This window comes from Podarcis filfolensis (genome assembly GCF_964270895.1).
Source record: "Podarcis filfolensis genome assembly, chromosome: 16".
In the NCBI taxonomy this organism is placed as follows: Eukaryota; Metazoa; Chordata; class Lepidosauria; order Squamata; family Lacertidae; genus Podarcis; species Podarcis filfolensis.
The window spans coordinates 33281290-33297807 of NC_139620.1; the positions used below are offsets into that span (position 1 = coordinate 33281290).

The 16518-nt window shown below is 45.5% G+C and overlaps 1 protein-coding gene across 1 annotated transcript in view; it reads right to left on the bottom strand.

Moving 5' to 3' along the window:
• The window catches only part of ULK1 (unc-51 like autophagy activating kinase 1), a 113821-nt gene that overhangs the window by 83432 nt on the left and 13871 nt on the right, over positions 1 to 16518 (bottom strand). The window contains exons 4-5 of the mRNA XM_083589860.1: positions 1517 to 1549; positions 39 to 75 (exon numbers count right to left, since the gene is read on the bottom strand). Coding sequence (XP_083445986.1) covers positions 39 to 75; positions 1517 to 1549 — 70 coding nt within the window. The remainder of the gene's footprint in view (positions 1 to 38; positions 76 to 1516; positions 1550 to 16518) is intronic.

Sequence of the window (16518 nt, forward strand, 5' to 3'; positions counted from 1 at the left end):
CTGCCAAAAAGAGAAGAGACATCAGGGATGATACTTACTGTGCAAGTAATCTGCCAGGTCTCCACCATTGCAGTACTAGATCAGAGAAGGGAGATAAAGAGAAGTCTGTAAGCAAGAGTTTAGTTAAAAATTCTGTCTCACCAAGGCTCTACAATAAAGCACAGAAACACAGAAATTGCCTTAAGTGGCAATTCACAGAACTCGGGCAACTTCAGAAACTAAAGAGATTGGCCTTTTCCAATTGCAAAATGCCAGAGCTTAGGATCTGGTAACTGCAGTGTACATTGTTTTCTTCATTTATTCAGCTTACAAATATTGATTCTTGAAATGCGGGAGACATTTGGGCAGGGGTAGTCAGCCAGTGCCCTCCAGATCTTGTTGGACTCCAAATCCCACCAGCTCTAGTCAGCATAACCAATGGTCAGAGATAGAGGGAGTTTGGGATCTCAGGTTAGGGCTTTCTGGACACATGTGAGTGTGGATCACTGTTTCCACTGGATCCCTTTCCCCAGCCCACCCTCAACTTCTGGGGTCTAAACAGAAAACCTGCATGCCTACACATTCACAGAGATTAGGGATGGACCCAGCAGGCACCGCCACAATCCCTGCCACCAAGTAAAATGCCCCCTTCTACTGCAAATATATTATCCCAAGTTCTGCCGCACTGACATAGTCCAGCTAATATGAGCAAATCCTGTTCCTTCTCCAATGTTGCTTTCAAGAGGATGTCCATGGCTAATTTAGTGACCCTTGAGACCAAAACAGCAAAAGCCTTCCAACAACAGCCAAACATTTCATTTTAGAAGGTCTATGCAGGCACCAAGATAGTAACCCAGGCAATAGGTTGGCTTCCCAAATAGCGTTTTTTAATACAATAGCCTTGCAGGCAACATTATGATTTTTTAACGTGAGTGCATCTTTTTTTTCTGAATTAAAACCAGAGGCATATTTTACTCTTACACTTATAATATATGTCATTGAGTAATTATTTACATGCAGGCATGGGAAACAGTGACCCTCCATGTATTATTGTACACCCAAGACGCCTGGACAACTCAGGACACTGTATGGACATCTGAGATGGCAGAGATCACTTGGATAATTTTTTACTTCCAGAACCATACCCTACAGAGTATCACGCTGGTGACCAAAAAATAATAATATTTCCCTCCTTTGCTCTTGCACTCTGGAGTGCCCTCCATCAGTTGCTTCTGACATCTTGTTGTAAACAGTTATGGCTTCCCCCAAAGAATCCTGGGAACCATAGTTTGTTGAGGGTGCTGTGAGTTGTTCGGAGACCCCTATTCCCCTCGCAGAGCTAAAATTCCCAGAATGGCTTAACACTCGATTCCATTTCCCGGGGGACTCTCTGGGCAGAACATGATTCACTTGGCAACTCTCAGCACCCAGGATTTCTTGGACGAAGTAGTTACAGTTTAAGGTGGAATGATGATGCTTTGGTCAGATGAGACCCAAGAATAACAATCACCTTTAATAAGAATTCAGAATTACTCACCTCCATAACCAAGTAAACAGAGTTGGCCATTTCCTAAAAGAAAAGAAAGGGGAGAATCAGTTATTTTTCAAAAAAAAAAAAAGAAAAGAAAAGAAAAAGAAAAAGAAAAAGGTTTGGATCCAGTCAACAAAGCAGAATACACTGTGGGTGCCAGAGAATTTAATGCAGAGTTTACCAAGGTGTTCAATTCTACATGCCTTTCCCTTTTAATAGATCTAAATCATTTAGACCCCTTCCATATTCCTTGGAGGCTCCTGGGTACTCCTAGCTGCACATTTAACAAACATACTTGCTCGAGTGCAGTATCAAAAGCCTTTGCTGTTTCCAATTTAACACAGCCCTTCGAGGCTTCATAACTACAATTCCTGTAAAAGTAACATGTGCGCTGGAAAGTGAGGATGGGAGATTTTAAAAAAACAAACCATGGATCATGGGGAGAGACAGAAAAACCAAACCACTAGGACTAGAAATTGGAAAACTCCTAAACCTCTGGATTATTATTTTTTGCGGGGGGTGTGTGTGTGTGTGTGTGTGTGTGTGCGTGCAATTCAGTTACAATTTATAAAAGAGATTCTATAACAGGACTGGTTTAGTAGTTCCTTTCAACGAAAAACAAGCACACATGAATTTTGCACCTTACACAAGGCTGGCCCCTAATACAGTGGTACCTCGGATTAAGTACTTAATTCGTTCCGGAGGTCCGTACTTAACCTGAAACTGTTCTTAACCTGAAGCACCACTTTAGCTAATGGGGCCGCCTGCTGCCGCCGCGCCGCCGGAGCACGATTTCTGTTCTCATCCTGAAGCAAAGTTCTTAACCTGAAGCACTATTTCTGGGTTAGCGGAGTCTGTAACATGAAGCGTATGTAACCTGAAGCATATGTAACCCGAGGTACCACTGTATTCGGCAGCGACGGGGCCTGTGCCCCACCCCAGATGTTATCGAATTCCCATCACCCCTTGCCAGCACCTCCAATGGTCAGGGCCAGAAATATCTAGATCGCCAACAATTCCCTGTTCCTATGGTATATGTAAGCATGTGTCAATCATCATCTTTCAGCAGAAAGAACCTCACAGGGTTGTTATAATTGCCAGGGAGGGGGAGGGAAGAAGGGAGGAGAGATTTTGGACCCCCATCCTGAATTCTCTAGAGGGACAGCACTGTTGCCTGTTAAAATTTTGCAAGGTGTGTGTCCGTGTGTGCTAACTGTCTTTCCTTTTACCAATTCTCATTCTGCTTCATTTTTACTCTTTTCTTTTTAAAAAAGTTACTTAGTCTGCATTTGGGCAGAAGAAACGTAATAGAAAATTGCATTTCGGCTTAAGCACCTATCACATTGTGCCTTAACTAACTGCAGGTAGCTTGCGGATGATTGCTCAATATTTATTGATAAGTGTGGCCGTCATCACAGAGCAGGAATTGTGTATATCCTTGAAATATCACATTTGACACCGACCAGCTAAAGTCCACACTCAGCATGCAGTCAAAGTACTATGCAAATGTGGAAGCCAACTGCTTTGCATACAACGGATTCTGACACAAATCCAAAATTGCATGCCGTTAAGTTTTATGGCTCCTTATATCTTCCCCCAAGTTGCCAGGGCATCTCTCAGGAAGTGAATGTTGCATAAAGATTAACACAGTTCTTTTATGGACCATTAAATATAATAAGAACCTCAGGTGATGGAGGCGGATAATGGACTACTTGCCAGCTAGCAGCCAGAGACCCTCCACCAGCCCATTAGCCAAGCCGTTGTGATAGCACAGGAAGTTCAAAAGCAACCCAGATGCTGAGGGGGAAATGTGGGTTATGGGATGCTGGCAATCCCTGTAGTTCTGTTTGGTTGTAGCAAGGGAAGAGAGATGGGGCTAAAGTGCAGAAGGATGGGTGAGTCAGACAAATCTGAATTGCATTTACTAACTGAAAATTAATCAGCCAGGGTGTCTACTGCACAGAATTAGAAGAGGCTTTCTCCTCTGTTCTTCTAGAAAACATTGTGGGTGAGGGGTAGAAAGAAACAGGAGGAAGAGGACCTGATAATCAGGTGAATAAATGTTTTGTTGAACAGATCAGCTGTTGCAGCTGCTGTTTCATAGGGAAGGAGACTAGGAAAGGGATTTGCGTGTATCCAAAACATCCATACAGTTGGGGGCTGTTTCTCCTCTGACAAATGGACCATGGCTTGCCCTACTCATCCCCACCCCGCCAACTTCCCAACAACCTCCCCCCCCAAGTCATTTAAAAAATGCAGAATAAAGGTTTCTAAACTACTGTAACCCTGTTTCGATGAGGAGGCAGAAAGTGGGTTAGTAACGTCACTGTTTCTAACCACTCGCTGCTGAGCACAGAGCTTCTGCCGCAAACACACACAATCAGTTTCTCCCATTTTCTGTGCCAAATCCTACTTTATTTTATTTTATGCATGACAATCTCCACTCTCTGCTAAAGAGGCTTTATATGTTTTTCCTGCCTCTTCTGCAGAGATTGGGAGAAGTTTGCAAAAATAATAATAATGCTTCCTTTTTCCCAAAAGCACAGGTAGCACCAGGGTTCTTTGGGAGACAGCAGTGGCAATGACCAGGTATTTAAAGCAAAGACCCTTGAGCTGATAGAACTGTCTGTAGTGGCTGGAAAGTATCAGTTTCACCTATCTAAGTACAGTGGTACCTTGGTACTTGAACAGCTTGGCTCCCGAACAAATCAGCTCCTGAATGCTGCAAACCCAGAAGTGTTCCCGTTTGTGAACAATTTTCGGAAGCCGAAAGTCCGACGCGGCTCCTGCAGCCAATCGGAAGCCACGCCTTGGTTTCCAAATGGTTTCGGGAGTCGAATGGACTCCCGGAACTGATTACGTTCGAGAACCAAGGTACCACTGTACACAGATAGTGAAGCAAAGATTCCCCACTTCTTGCAGAGGGAAATTAACGATACAAGGAAATGAACAGCTTGTCAGTATGTGTTCAAATAGGACCCATCACCACCCCAAACACAAAACATTCAACCAGATCCTGAAGTTTCTGAAAGGCTGCAGTTCTGGCAGCTGTTACCATTACAAGTTGAAGGTAGATATGGAGAGGAAAAAAGGGGTCCCTTTTGTTTAAGTCACAGCATCATTCCCCTCGCCCCATGAGATTTCAAGAGAGCCTTTATCAAATTTCTGCATATGACAAGAACAGTTTGGCTTGCATTCCAAATAAAAGCAGGTCAGGTCAAATTGGTTGGACACGTTCAAATCAGTTTTTCTTTTTTAAAGCTTGGAGATAACATCCCGGCACCACCTTATGGGGTGGTCCTTGTAAAAGCACTACCCTATTGTAGTATTTGGATTTCTTCAAAGAGACCAATAATTTATTTTATTGAAGGATTTATATAATACTATCTTAGGTGAACTATCAAGGCGATGTACAGGACCATAAAACATAGCATATAATAAAACCAACATGAAATAAACATTACAGTGGCTGCCTAATCTTAAACTGTCTAATCTCAAACTAAATAGGCCCATCTGGAGAAAAAAGGTATTTGAGAGACACATGGAAGTTAATGGCAAGGCCTCTTCTGTAGCACAGGGGCAACTGACAGGCATTCCACCGGCTGATCTCTGCGACTGAACGAATAATAAGGGGAGTAGCAGAAAGAACCTCATTTCATAACCCTTACGGCGTATTCCTATTTCAAAACCTTCATTCGTCAGGGACAAAGTTGGTCGTCATTTCTCACAAAGAAACAAAATCCCAGTGGACAAGATGCCCAAATGTCACATGATTTCTGAACACTAAAGTGAGTATTCTATCCCGGGGGATGCAGAGTAAATTATTCTCAGTGAAGAAAGTGGGTAGAGAAATGTTTCCTCCCCCACTCATAATACTAGAACTCAGGGATATCCCTGTTTGTAATATTATTTCATTCTTTCTTCTGTATAAAGGTAAAGGTAAAGGGACCCCTGACCATTAGGTCCAGTCGTGACCGACTCTGGGGTTGTGGTGCTCATCTCGCTTTATTGGCCGAGGGAGCCGGCATACAGCTTCCGGGTCATGTGGCCAGCATGACTAAGCCGTTTCTGGCGAACCAGAGCAGTGCACGGAAACGCCGTTTACCTTCCCGCTGGAGCGGCACCTATTTATCTACTTGCACTTTGATGTGCTTTCGAACTGCTAGGTTGGCAGGAGCAGGGACCGAGCAACGGGAGCTCACCCCATCGCGGGGATTCGAACCGCCGACCTTCTGATTGGCAAGTCCTAAGCTCTGTGGTTTAACCCACAGCGCAACCCGCGTCCCTCTTCTTCTGTATAGAAGGTACTTTTTTTACTCAACCATTATACAGTCGCACTTTGGTTGTTGAATGCCTCAGTACTTGTATGTTTTGGCTCCCGAAAGATCGAAACCCGGAAGTGAGTGTGCTGGTTTCCAAACGTTCTTTTGGAAGCCGAATGTCCAATGCAGATTCTTTCCGGAATGCCTGCAAAATTGGGAGCTGTGCCTTGATTTGCGAATGTTTCAGAAGTCGAACAGAAGTCGAACGGACTTCTGGAACGCATTCTGTTCGAAAACCAAGGTACGACTGTATTGCAAATCAACAAAACTAGTGACTTCCTGCTCTCCCAACATCAATGTTTATAACCCAAAACACATACAATTGTGTTTTAAGGTTCCGTTTTATCTAACTTCATCCCTTCCAACATGTTTCTTAGTATGTTGTGCTATTTTCTTACACTTCAAACCCCTCTGTGGTCTTCACAGAAATACTCAGGGATATCCAATGAAGCTGAAATGTTGGGAGTATTCAGGATGAATAAAAGCAAGTACACAGCACAGAGCTAAACTGTGGAACTTGCTCCCACGGGAAGCAGCAATAGCCTTTGGGTACTGGCTGCTAGGAATCGCAAGTGGGGAGAACACAGTTACACACACAGCAGGGGCTGCCCAGCCCCTGAGGCAGGATGAAGCCCCTGAGGCTGTGTCCCTGTGGGGGCACTGTGCACCCCGCCAACTCTGGCTGAGAAGCAGCACTGGCATCACCATTGATTTCCGGCAACATCCTGCCAGAACCCACCATTGCTGCACAACCGAGGTCAGGAATGCTTTGGCGAGGGCAGTGCAGCAGCGGCAAAACGGGCATGGCATCCCTGGTACTCAGGTGCTGTTTATGGGCTTTCCATGGGTCTCTGGCTGGCCTCTGTGAGAACAGGATGCTGAACTAGATAGGCCTTTGGCCTAATCCAGCAGGGCTCTTCTTATGAGACCATCGGAAGCTGCCTTATGAACAGGTAAGGTAAAAGTAAAGGACAAGTCCAGTCAAAGGTGACTGGGGTTGCGGTGCTCATCTCGCTTTTCAGGCCAAGGGAGCTGGTGTTTGTCCACAGACAGCTTTCCGGGTTATGACTAAACCGCTTCTGGCGCAGCGGGACACTGTGCCTGAGCGCAAGGAAACGCCATTTACCTTCCCGCCACAGCGGTACCTATTTATCTACTTGCGCTGGTGTGCTTTTGAACTGCTAGGTTGGCAGGAGCTGGGACAGAGCAACGGGAGCTTGCCCCATCACAGGGATTCGAACCGCTGACCTTCCGATCAGCAAGCCTAAGAGGCTCAGTGGCTGTGACCAGGACAGACTATTCACCCATCTAACCCAGTATTCAATTGCCAATAACTCTCTTTGCTCTTGGGACAGAGCTCTTTCCCCATCACCAATACTTTAGACAGTGAGTAAGCCTGTGGTGACCAATCTGGCTGCTAGGCAGGTGCTTAGCTGCTGAGCTATGACTGCTATGATAAGAAAAGGTGGTCCAACCTGTTTTTCTTTACTCCCCCACCTCCAACACCAAAGCAACATTTCCTGTCTGGGCTCCCTATAACAAGATGATTGTTGCCATCCTGATTCCTGACTGCTCGTTCAGGCCTTCTGCTACCCACGTAAATAGGATGGGTGGAGGGGGTGGGAAAAATGTACTGAAGCCAAACAGGAACCAGACGTTTTCAACACCTGTGGCTATATGGATCCAGGACAACCACTGACTCTACCAACAAATAGGGAGAGGGGAGATTCAAATGGCAGCATGGGTTGGCGCCATTGAAGTAGGAACATACAAAGCTGCCTTATGTGGAGTCAAGCCATTGGTCCATCTAGCTCAATACTGTCTACACTGACTGGCAGGATTTCAGAGAGGGTTCTTAGAATCATAGAATCATAGAGTTGGAAGAGACCACAAGGGCCATCGAGTCCAACCCCCTGCCAAGCAGGAAACACCATCAGAGCACTCCTGACATATGGTTGTCAAGCCTCTGCTTAAAGACCTCCAAAGAAGGAGACTCCACCACACTCCTTGGCAGCAAATTCCACTGCCGAACAGCTCTTACTGTCAGGAAGTTCTTCCTAATGTTTAGGTGGAATCTTCTTTCTTGTAGTTTGGATCCATTGCTCCGTGTCCGCTTCTCTGGAGCAGCAGAAAACAACCTTTCTCCCTCCTCTATGTGACATCCTTTTATATATTTGAACATGGCTATCATATCACCCCTTAACCTCCTCTTCTCCAGGCTAAACATGCCCAGCTCCCTTAGCCGTTCCTCATAAGGCATTGTTTCCAGGCCTTTGACCATTTTGGTTGCCCTCTTCTGGACACGTTCCAGTTTGTCAGTGTCCTTCTTGAACTGTGGTGCCCAGAACTGGACACAGTACTCCAGGTGAGGTCTTGCCAGGCACTACTTCAGAAATGCTAGGGATTGGACCTGCAGCCACTGCAAGACAGACACCATTATTTATTGAGAACTGGTATAAACACAGTTGCTGTAGGAGACTCTTGAGAGTCCCATGGACTGCAAGAAGATCAAACCTATCCATTCTGAAGGAAATCAGCCCTGAGTGCTCACTGGAAGGGCAGATCCTGAAGCTGAGGCTCCAATACTTTGGCCACCTCATGAGAAGAGAAGACTGCCTGGAAAAGACCCTGATGTTGGGAAAGATGGAGGGCACAAGGAGAAAGGGACGACAGAGGACGAGATGGTGGGACAGTGTTCTCAAAGCTACCAGCATGAGTTTGACCAAACTGCGGGAGGCAGTGGAAGACAGGAGTGCCTGGCATGCTCTGGTCCATGGGGTCACAAAAAGTCGGGCATGACTAAACGACTAAACAACAACAACAAATAAACACAGTGGCTAAGAGATGGGCTAGAGAAAATCAGGAAGAACCCAGTATCTTGGCTCTACCACAAACTCATTGGGTGGGCTTAAGCAAACCAGTCTTTCAGCCTCTGTTCCCAACTCAACTGCAATGTGTGGGATAATAATCCTGATTCACCATAAAGGAGAGCCGTTAGGAATTCCAACTCGGTAATGTATACAAAGCACTTTTTGAACACACTTGACAGCACTGCCCATGTGGTGCTCTCCAAATGTCATCGGAAAACAACTCTCATCATTCCTGACCGCTGGATGGGAATTGGAAGATCAACGCTATCTGGAGGTCACCAAGCTGGCTAACCCTGCCCTAATACTGTAAACCAGGCATGGCCAAACTTGGCCCTCCAGCTGTTTTGGGACTACAACTCCCATCATCCCTAGCTAACAGGATCAGTGGTCAGGGGTGATGGGAACTATAGTCCCAAAACATCTGGAGGGCCAAGTTTGGCCATGCCTGCTGTAAACCAAGAAAAGCAGTTGTCACAGAAGTTGGGTGTTGGATATCATGTTGGGTTTCTTAAGCACGCCTTTCCAACGCCGCCCAATGAAATAAGGCATATTCAATCAGCCTGTTTTGATCAACTCAGCATAATCTTAGAAATAATACCGGAAGCAAAGAGCATATACTTCTGTTGCTTTAATTTCAACACTTCCTGTTTACTGATGTCATGGCAGGCCCCAAAGCTTAGAAAACCATGGCCTCCTATGTGACAGCAAAGGCGGAATGCTTTTTCTCAGACGCTGCCTCCTGCCTGTAATCTTCTTTATAAATAATCATATTTAAAAATTAACATTTCGTACTAAATAATGTGCTACCCAATTAATTGGAAAGGCCTTTTGATTTGCAGGAAGTCAGCCTCACTGAACACACTGCAATTACCAAGTAAGCAAATAATAATATCAATAATAATTGTTATTTTTTATCCTGCCCTTCCTCCTGTAGAAGCCCCAGGGAGGTATACAACCATAATACAACAATACTGTAATTGAAATATAGTTTTTAGCACAGGTTGTTGCTGATGACACTTAAATCAGTTGGGCTCCAATCTCCAGCTGTGTCCCAAAGTAAGAGGCAAACAGATTTTCATGTTTCGTTTCTTTTCCTTTTTCAAAGGAATCAGATAGGCAAAGGGACAGACTGAACCACGCCCAACGCCCTGGAGAGCTGTTGCCAGTCAGAGCAGACAATACTAGGGCTAGACTGAAAAAGTCAACTGGCATAATAAGGCAGCTTCCCTTCTTTAATTTATTTATTAAAATTTTAAATAATGAAGAAAACACAACTGTGGCATATTTGACAAGCTTCCTGCGCAAGATGGCACATGCCTGTTTTGTTGGAAACAAACCACCGGCTGTGTGAAGGCACAAGCCAACTTCTTAGGCCATATTCCCTTTCCCACGAAAATGCAGCTACGGTGTTTCTCTCCGCAACACCTGCAGCAAAAAACGGCGTCAGCATCTCACAGCAACAGAGACAGACCAAGGTGGATTTGCAAAGGTCTTCCTTTCTTGGGAGTTATAAGACGCTTTGCTAATTGGATCCCAGGAGGCATTAAATTCAGCTCCCCTCACTATTTATGCGTGATATTTAACGTCTGGTTGATCAAGGGATTGCCAGCTCCGATGACCTAATTCTGCCTGTTGTCCTGATGCTAACTCGCCTGCCGCTCTGTCTAGGGAACCAAAAAAAATGTTCCGAAGCAGAGGTGACTGCTTTCTGTGTCTGTGTGCTTTCGTTTCATCCGTTTGGCTTTTGCAAACACAGCGTTTGTTCGGGGATCACAGGGAAATACAAACAAACGGCTGCGGCTATTTTTAAAACCATAAGCGGTTCTAGTAAAAGCAAAGGGGGGAAAAGAGAAACAGGGATATTTAACCTTCAGTAGACCACACAATGAAGGCTCTTTACACAATTATGAAGCCTGGAAGCAGGTCAAAATTAATCTTATGAGAGGAGGAGAAAGAAAAATATTTTTAGAGCAGTGGCAGAATGACCTTGCCTGCTTTGCAAGACCTAGATTAGGCTCACAAGACATTCTGCATTCTGTGGATTAGCTGTACATCGAGCCAAATAAGGTACAAAGGCACCATATTACACCAGACTGAAAAGAACCCAATATTCCAAGATATGGAATATCTAGCTATTTGCATGAAAGGTGTCCAGGATTTCTCAGCTAATCTAATCTACACCTGCCACACACAAGGACTGCAGCAAGACTGGAGTGCCTGGGAAAGGAGAAAGGACAGGGCAGAGAAACACAGGCTGTGCTTGAACATCAGTTTAAATGAGGGGAACCAATTTTCAATCTGAGGGCCAAATTCCCTTTGGGGGGGCAGTCTTCCAGGGGCCCACATTCCAGAGATGGGCAGAGTCAAAGGCAAAAGTGGGTGGCACAACGGATGCAACTTTTACCTTTGCACAGTAGGCTATGTTCCAGCCATGCAAAAATAAGTTGGTTTCCATGTGCACAGAGAAGATTAGACAGACATCCATCCAATAGTAATAATAATAATAATAATAATAATAATAATAATAATAATAATAATAAATTATATTTATATCCCGCCCTCCCCAGCCGAGGCCGGGCTCAGGGCGGCTAACAACAATAAAACAGTACAACAGTACAACACAACACAACACTCTAAAATCATTCATTATAAAAATGAGGAAAGAAAAGGCATTCACCATTCTAAGACACATTTCAGGCAGACAAAAAGTGCTTGAGGACAACATGGAGCTGGACCAGTGAGCAGAACAGTTTTGGAAGTGGTTCCCAAATATTCTCTCCCCATTTGAAAATTGCTGGTGCTCTTGGTGGACCAATGTATTTTTCCACGGGTTACAGCAACAGCAATAGACACTGCATGGTTTTCAGTCATGCATCTCTATGGCTTCTTTCATTTTATTTTATTGCATTACAATAAACACCCCATGGAGTTGAAACACAATTAGAAATCAGTATGTGCAGTTAATGCGGATCATGTTAAATAAAGTTCGCAGACCACCCGTGGTCCATGGACCAGGGTTTGGGAAGCCCTGGCTCAGGGAAAGCCCCCAGGGGCCAGTCTGGTTGCGGGGCCACATTTGTCCCCTGGACCCGATGTTCCCCACCCCTGACTTAAACTATAGGGCAGCACAGAGATTGCAAGTTTGCGGCACTACAGATGCTGTCAGAACTAAAATTTCCCATCATCCCTGACCATTTGCCATTGCCAACTCAAGTTTATACGCACAAACACAAACAGTGAATTCAGGGGCAACACAAAACTCTTAGGTGAGCAAGCCTCTTTCACTGTTATGAGTTGCTTCTACTGTTACAGAAGCCACCAAAGTTTGGGGGGGGGGAGGAGGGCATCTGTCCGGTTTTCCTGAGGACAGTCTCCTGTTTCTAAGAGTCCTCTGCTTGGAAGGTTTGTCCAGTCCAAGTCCAATTTAAAGGGGAAAAAACCCTAAGAAGGGACAGCAGGTGGGGGTCGTAAAAAGCAAAGTAAGCAGGCTTACAAGTCACACTACAGCTAACTATACAGTGAAATTTAATGCATTTCTGTTTAAAACATAGCTATTATTCTTGCTTTTGCTCCTATACATCGAAATCACCATATACTGATATTGTGCAACCTGGTACCCCCATTAGTATTTCTTCTCTTGGGTGTCTAATGCTTACGTGGTCATCCTAGTTTCCTATAATATCTGAAGCAGTGAACGACGACTGGCATAATCAGCCAGCAAAACCAGAGTTTGCAAGTTTGCACGTAACAGCAAATCCATATTTTCCGGCGAAAAGCATAAGAAACTCATTAAGGAAGCAAGCGTCTGAGGCTGAAGGCCAGGAATATGCGAGGCCTGGGTTTATTTATGCAAATGCCGAACCATGATTTTCATGTTAGATGTGAACCAACCAAAAGTTGCATGACCATAGCACTGAGGGGTGAGGAAATACTATTCGGACACAACGAAAGCAGGAGTTAAACGCTATTAAAGACATGAGAGACTGACTGCACATTGAGTTCATGGTTCTCTCAATAAGGGTGAACTTTCTCTCCCCCCCCCCACCACTTTTTCTTCTTTTTTAAATCCCCAAGCCAGAAACCTTACACCGTGGGCAAATGTCATCCCTCAAAACCCCACACAGACCAGCTTTCGGCAGAGAAAGAAAGAGAGAGACAAGAAGCAAGTCATAAAATAGCTTCTGAAGTGGGTATTTTCATAATGGAGACGTTGACAGGGCTTGGAGAAAACAGCCGTGTGAACAACACACGAGTAACTGGAGATGATCCACCGTTGCATTCAGAGAAGCACAACCACATGCCAGTCTCCAATTACTCTTGGGAAACAGCCACGAAGCCACCTTACTAAGAGGTCTGAGTAATGCTGCCCTCGGCTCCAGAAGGAAGTTTTAGAGGATGGTAAATAGCCCATGTCACCACCCCCTTCTCCAATGTACCATCAGGTGACGAGGAGAGAAATATGAGGCCTGCGAAGGCAAACATGACAAATCCACAACCCTGACTAAGAGCACAATCACCATTTTGAAAATGACAAAATGGACACACCCTCCAAAATCATCACGTCACGTTGCCCTCGTGAGGTAATTTAGATTTTAGAAGGATGTGCTCACTCAATGAGACTTTAGCTGACGTTTGAATGCTTCCCTCGCTCAAGGTTTTTACATTCATTTTCAACGTATTTCAAAACATTTTTTAAAGGCGGGGTAGAATAAAGCATTGTCCTTCGGACTATAGGGTGATCACATTACAAAAACAAAACAAAAACCCCACAAAATTGATTTATTCATCCCATAATTTTTGCTTATGCTATTTGTTTCCTCGAAGGATTCAAAATGGCTTACATGGCTCTTCCCATACACACGCTTTATCTTTACAACAACGCTGCGAGGGAGGTTAAGTAGAGAGAATATTTGAATATGGCTCTCCCAACTCATTCATGAGAACACATAGTGCTCTCCTCTGCAGGAACACAAACCCACCAACATCCTCTCCCCGCAAGGAGAAAACCAGCAAACAAGGCTGGGCTTAAGCCATCTGCTCCTTGGTGAGCTAAAAGTGGCCCTCCAGATGTTGGTGGACTCTAACTCCCAGCATTCTTGATCATTGGCCATTCTGGCTGGGGCTGATGGGAGTTGGAGTCCAACACCATCTGGCAGAGCCAAAGGTTGTCCATTCATGGCATAGGAAAAACGTTTTTTTAAAAACTGCGCTCCCACTTGCAGTCTTAAAATGATGACATATCCATTCTGCCACCTGGTGAATAAAGCAAACCTCAGACTGCCTCAAACAAACCTCACTTAGACTATGGCGTGGTTCAATGTAAACAGTAAGGCGAAAATCTGGATTACTGGGACCACAAGAACATGCTAGCTCACAAAGAGAGGGAGGAGTCAAACCCACTTTCTGCGTTCTCCAACCTTTAAACTCAGATTGTGGTCAAGAAAGAAAAAGCTTTAACTGTTTGGGTAACACCCTAAGCTGAAACAGAGTTTACCTGCTGCACCACACCAAACTAAAAAAGCCAGGGGGGAGCAAAGCAGCCAGCAATCTCATCTCCAAGAGCCAGCACATTCGCGCATTAGCGCTAAGCCATGGTTTGGTTTTATGTTGTGTGTGAAAGCAGCCACTATTAGGAGTTCATCAAAATCACCGCTGCTTTGCAGAAGCAGTGTAAGTCATGGGTAGGCAAGCTAAGGCCGGGGGCCGGATCTGGCCCAATCGCCTTCTAAATCCGGCCCACAGACGTTCCGGGAATCAGTGTGTTTTTACATGAGTAGAATATGTCCTTTTATGTAAAATGCATCTCTGGGTTATTTGTAAAGGTAAAGGTAAAGGGACCCCTGGCCATTAGGTCCAGTCGTGGACGACTCTGGGGTTGCGGCACTTATCTCGCTTTACTGGCTGAGGGAGGCGGCATACAGCTTCCGGGTCATGTGGCCAGCATGACTAAGCCGCTTCTGGCAAACCAGAGCAGTGCACAGAAATGCCATTTACCTTCCCGCAGGAGCGGTACCTATTTACCTACTTGCACTTTGACGTGCTTTCGAATAGCTAGGTTGGCAGGAGCAGGGACCGAGCAACGGGAGCTCACCCCATTGCAGGGATTTGAACCGCCAACCTTCTGATCGGCAAGTCCTAGGCTCTGTGGTTTAACCCACAGCGCCACCTGTGTCCCGGGTTATTTGTAGGACATAGGAATTCATTCATTCATTCATTATTTTTTCAAAATATAATCCGGTCCCCCACAAGGTCTGAGGGACAGAGGACCAGCCCCCTGCTGAAAAAGTTTGCTGACCCCACCCCAATTCAGTTAAGTAAACCAAGTCTGAACTCTTTCTAGATCTAGCGCGGAACCTTAAGCAGCTCGGCAAAAATTTGAGGCGGGGGTCTTTCCAAGCCCCACCAGGAGATGCTTGGGAACTAAGAAGAGACCCTTCTGGATGCCAAGCACATGTTCCGCAACAGAGTTACAGCCCTTCCTGTAAACAGTGCATCACACAGGAAACCCAAAGTGCTTCCTCCCTCCCTTTTACAGACTGACAAAACAGTTCTCTTTTCTTTATAGCAGGAGAAACCCAGACAACTTTTAAAAGCATGTCTCAATAAAAAAAGCTGGTAGAATTGTTGGGGCGGGTGCACAGAGACCAGATATACATGGCTTTCAGGGACGACATCAAACCACCACAGTTGGCCAGCCCTCCTGGAAGACCACCTTGCACCAACAGTGTTTTCAGTGGTTTGGACCATAGTTACAGTTTCTACCGAGAAGTCACGTCCCATTGAATTAAGTGGGAGCCTGAGCCCTGGAAATTAAGCTTACAATGGCAGCCTTAGGAAAATGGGAAGCTACTTTATACAGAGTCGCATCCATGGTCCATCTGTCTGCCATGGCTGGCAGCTGCTTTTCAAGGTTTCTCCCAGCCCTATCTGGCAATGGCAGAGATTGGATCGGGTCAGCAACCTTTTTCAGCCGTGGGCCGGTCCACCGTTCCTCAGACCAAGTGGTGGGCCGGAATGTATTTTTTTGGGGGGTGGGAAGAGAACGAATTCTTATGCCCCACAAATAACCCAGAAATACCCCGATCTAAGACCTTCCTAGTGTAAAGCAGGTGTTCTACTGTCGAGTTACAACCCTTTACCTTCAACATTTCTCTTTCCCACCCTGCCCTTGATGCAGGTTTGCAGCACAAACTCATTCAGAGCAAGCTTGAAAACAGTTTCTAAAAATACTCGATTCCACCCTCATCGGGGTCAATCTCACTAGGTCTTCTGCGCACTGCTGGCCCCATTAGCACTACTCAATAATACATAGCTACAAACTAACTGGGACGCGGTAGATTTCCAAAGCTTTTGAAACACCATTCAAGATCATGATGAAGACTTGTTACAGTGAAACCTCGTGTTACGTACAGTGGTACCTCGGGTTAAGTACTTAATTTGTCCCGGAGGTCCGTTCTTAACCTGAAACACCACTTTAGCTAATGGGGCCTCCCGCTGCTGCCGCACCGCCGGAGCACGATTTCTGTTCTCATCCTGAAGCAAAGTTCTTAACCCGAGGTACTATTTCTGGGTTAGCGGAATCTGTAACCTGAAGCGTATGTAACCCGAGGTACCACTGTACGTCCTCCTTGAGAACGCTATGGGTTATGAGCTCCGCTAACCCGGAAGTAGATGCCCCTTGTGAACTTTGCCCCGGGATGCGAGCAGAAGTTGCACGCCGGCAGCGCGGCAGGCGCCATGAGCAAAAGCACGCCTCATGTTAAGAACGGTTTCGGGTTAAGAACGGAGCTCCAGAACGAATTAAGTTCGTAACTGG